Genomic DNA, 2489 nt, shown 5'->3' with positions numbered 1-2489 from the left:
ATTTAAAAAAAAAGAAAGATGTAACAAAGAAAAAAAAAACACCTACGTGCACGTAGGCAATAAGCTGAGTTCGTTCAGTTAAAAAAAAAAAAAAAAAAAAAAAAGCTCGAGAAACACCTGCAGTAAACCCCTGATTACAACAACACGTGAATACCAGAGATTCCCTGATAACGTTCGATGGATTCCGCAATGTATATAATTATCACAGCAGCGCGATCCGGGCAATCTCTCCACCTTTCCATAGTACTCACATCGCCCACACCTGTAGTGAGAACAAATGAGGCGAGCACATGTTTGAGATTGTAGCTGGGTGCAGAGAGGGACTGAGCAAGAATTGTTGTTTAAACGTCCCTGCTACACGACATGTTTGTAGGTGATTACGAGCGGATATTTTGTTCTCGTATTAATTTTCGCATTTTGAAAGTTGCCGTTTTAAAATGTAGGATCGAGTGGAGGGGGTGGGGGGGGGAGGGAGAGGGGCGGTTGAATGGGGGGGGGGGGGGGGGGGGGGGGAGGGGGCTGGGTTTCCTTGAAGAGGAATCAAAAGACTATCAGAAACATATAGATGTTGTGTCTATCTTGAAAACTTTCCAGCGAGGCGACTGTTGTTGCTTGTTTGTTTGGTTGTTTGTTTGCTTATTTAGTCATTTGTTTATTTTGTTTTGTTTTGTTTTGTTTTCTTCAGAAGTGCGCTGTCACAAAACAAACAGCATTTTCAGTCAACTGAAACTGGAAGGAAAGAGAGATGGTAAAAAAGAGAGAGAGACAGAGGGACACACACCCACTCATTCACTCACACTCAGTCAAACGTGCGAGCTGAACGCCCGCGTCGCCGGAACTGCAAAGAAGCGACGATCTAGACTTCGACGACAACAACGACGTCGTCGTCAATTGCATGAGTGGTTGTAGTAGTGGTTGATTTGAGATTTCGTGTGTTCGAAATGTGTCACAGCGGTGTGTAGTCAAAGAAAAAAAAAAAAAAACCGTGTGTTACAAGTCTGTTACAAGCGTCGTGGTGGTGGTGGTGGTGGTGGGTGAGGGGTGGGCAGTGGAGTAACGTGCAGTGCTTGACTACTGGCGTCGGCATACTTGTTGGTCAGTCAGTGTGTCGGGGAGTGTGTACCGGCACGGAGACCAGCGGCGGGCCATGTGGGCCTACCATGCCTGTCTTCTGGTGGTGTGTCTGCTGCTGCTAGCTGTCTGTCAAGGTGGGTGTGCTCAGTTTTGTTGTTCAATTTGTTGTGGACTTTTCTCTCTCTCTCTCTCTCTCTCTCTCTCTCTCTCTCTCTCTATATATATATATATATATATATATATATATAATATATATATGTGTATGCGTGTGTATGTGTGTGTGTGTGTGTGTGTGTGTGTGTGTGTGTGTGTGTGTTGTGGTGTGTCGTGTGTATGTGTATGTGTATTGTGTGTGTTTGTGTGGGGTGGGGAGGGGTGTATGTTTGTGTGTGTGTGTGTGTGTGTGTGTGTGTGTGTGTGTGTGTGTGTGTGTGTGTGTGTGTGTGTGTGTGTGTGTGACGGTGTGTGTGTGTGGACAGGTATGTGTTTGTGTACATACATGTGTGTGTGCTTGTGTGTGTGTGTGTGTGTGTGTTTGCCTGTCTGCCTGTCACAGTGTCTGTCTGTCTTATTCTCCCCCCCCCACCCCCCACCCCTCTCCCTCTCTCTCTCTCTCTCTCTCTCTCTCTCTCTGTAAAATGTCTGTCTGTCATCTCAATTTGGTCTTTCTCGCCCTGTTGCATAGACTTCACTGATGCGCGTACGTATGTATGTGTTATGTGGAATGATGGCCTAGAGGTAACGCGTCCGCCTTGGAAGCGAGAGAATCCGAGCGCGCTGGATCGAATCTCGGCTCAGCCGCCGATATTTTCTCCCCCTCCACTAGACTTTGAGTGGTGGTCTGGACGCTAGTCATTCGGATGAGACGATAAACCGAGGTCCCGTGTGCAGCATGCACTTAGCGCACGTAAAAGAACCCACGGCAACAAATGAGGGTTGTTCCTGGCAAAACTCTGTCAGCGGTAGAAAATCCACTTCGATAGGATAAACAAATAAAACTGCATGCAGGAAAAAAATACAAAAAAGAGGGGTGACGCTGTTTTGCCGGTGGCGACGCGCTGTCCCTGGGGAGAGCAGCCCGAATTTCACACAGAGAAATCTGTTGTGATAAAACAAATACAAATGTGTACCTTGCGCGTGCGTTTGTATGCGTGCGTTCTCGTGCGTGTAAGTGTGTGCACGTGCATGCGTGGATGTGTGCGTGCGCCAGTGCACGCGCTTGTTCGCGTAAGCTGCATACGCAGCGCTCTTTGTGCTTCGAGTAGTTCTTGCACACACAGTTTATTAAGTAATTAATATATATATATATTTAATACCCGTAAATGCGTGCTTCAAAAGTACGATATCCAATCCTCTGAGTCCATAGAAACAAACAGCAACAATAAAATGAGCTAGCAGGATAAAAAAAAAAATTA

The 2489-nt window shown here is 46.3% G+C and overlaps 1 protein-coding gene across 1 annotated transcript in view; it reads left to right on the top strand.

Annotated features, from left to right (window-relative positions):
* Nucleotides 1-1066: 1066 nt before the first annotated feature.
* The window catches only part of LOC143286350 (uncharacterized), a 373862-nt gene continuing 372439 nt past the window's right edge, over nucleotides 1067-2489 (top strand). Inside the window, exon 1 of the mRNA XM_076593891.1 lies at nucleotides 1067-1208. Within this exon, the coding sequence (XP_076450006.1) occupies nucleotides 1148-1208 (61 nt within the window). The 5' untranslated portion in view covers nucleotides 1067-1147. The remainder of the gene's footprint in view (nucleotides 1209-2489) is intronic.

This window comes from Babylonia areolata, chromosome 10, assembly GCF_041734735.1.
Source record: "Babylonia areolata isolate BAREFJ2019XMU chromosome 10, ASM4173473v1, whole genome shotgun sequence".
Taxonomy (NCBI): domain Eukaryota; kingdom Metazoa; phylum Mollusca; class Gastropoda; order Neogastropoda; family Buccinidae; genus Babylonia; species Babylonia areolata.
The sequence above is the reverse complement of the archived record's forward strand: the minus strand, read 5'-3'. Positions and strand labels throughout refer to the sequence as shown.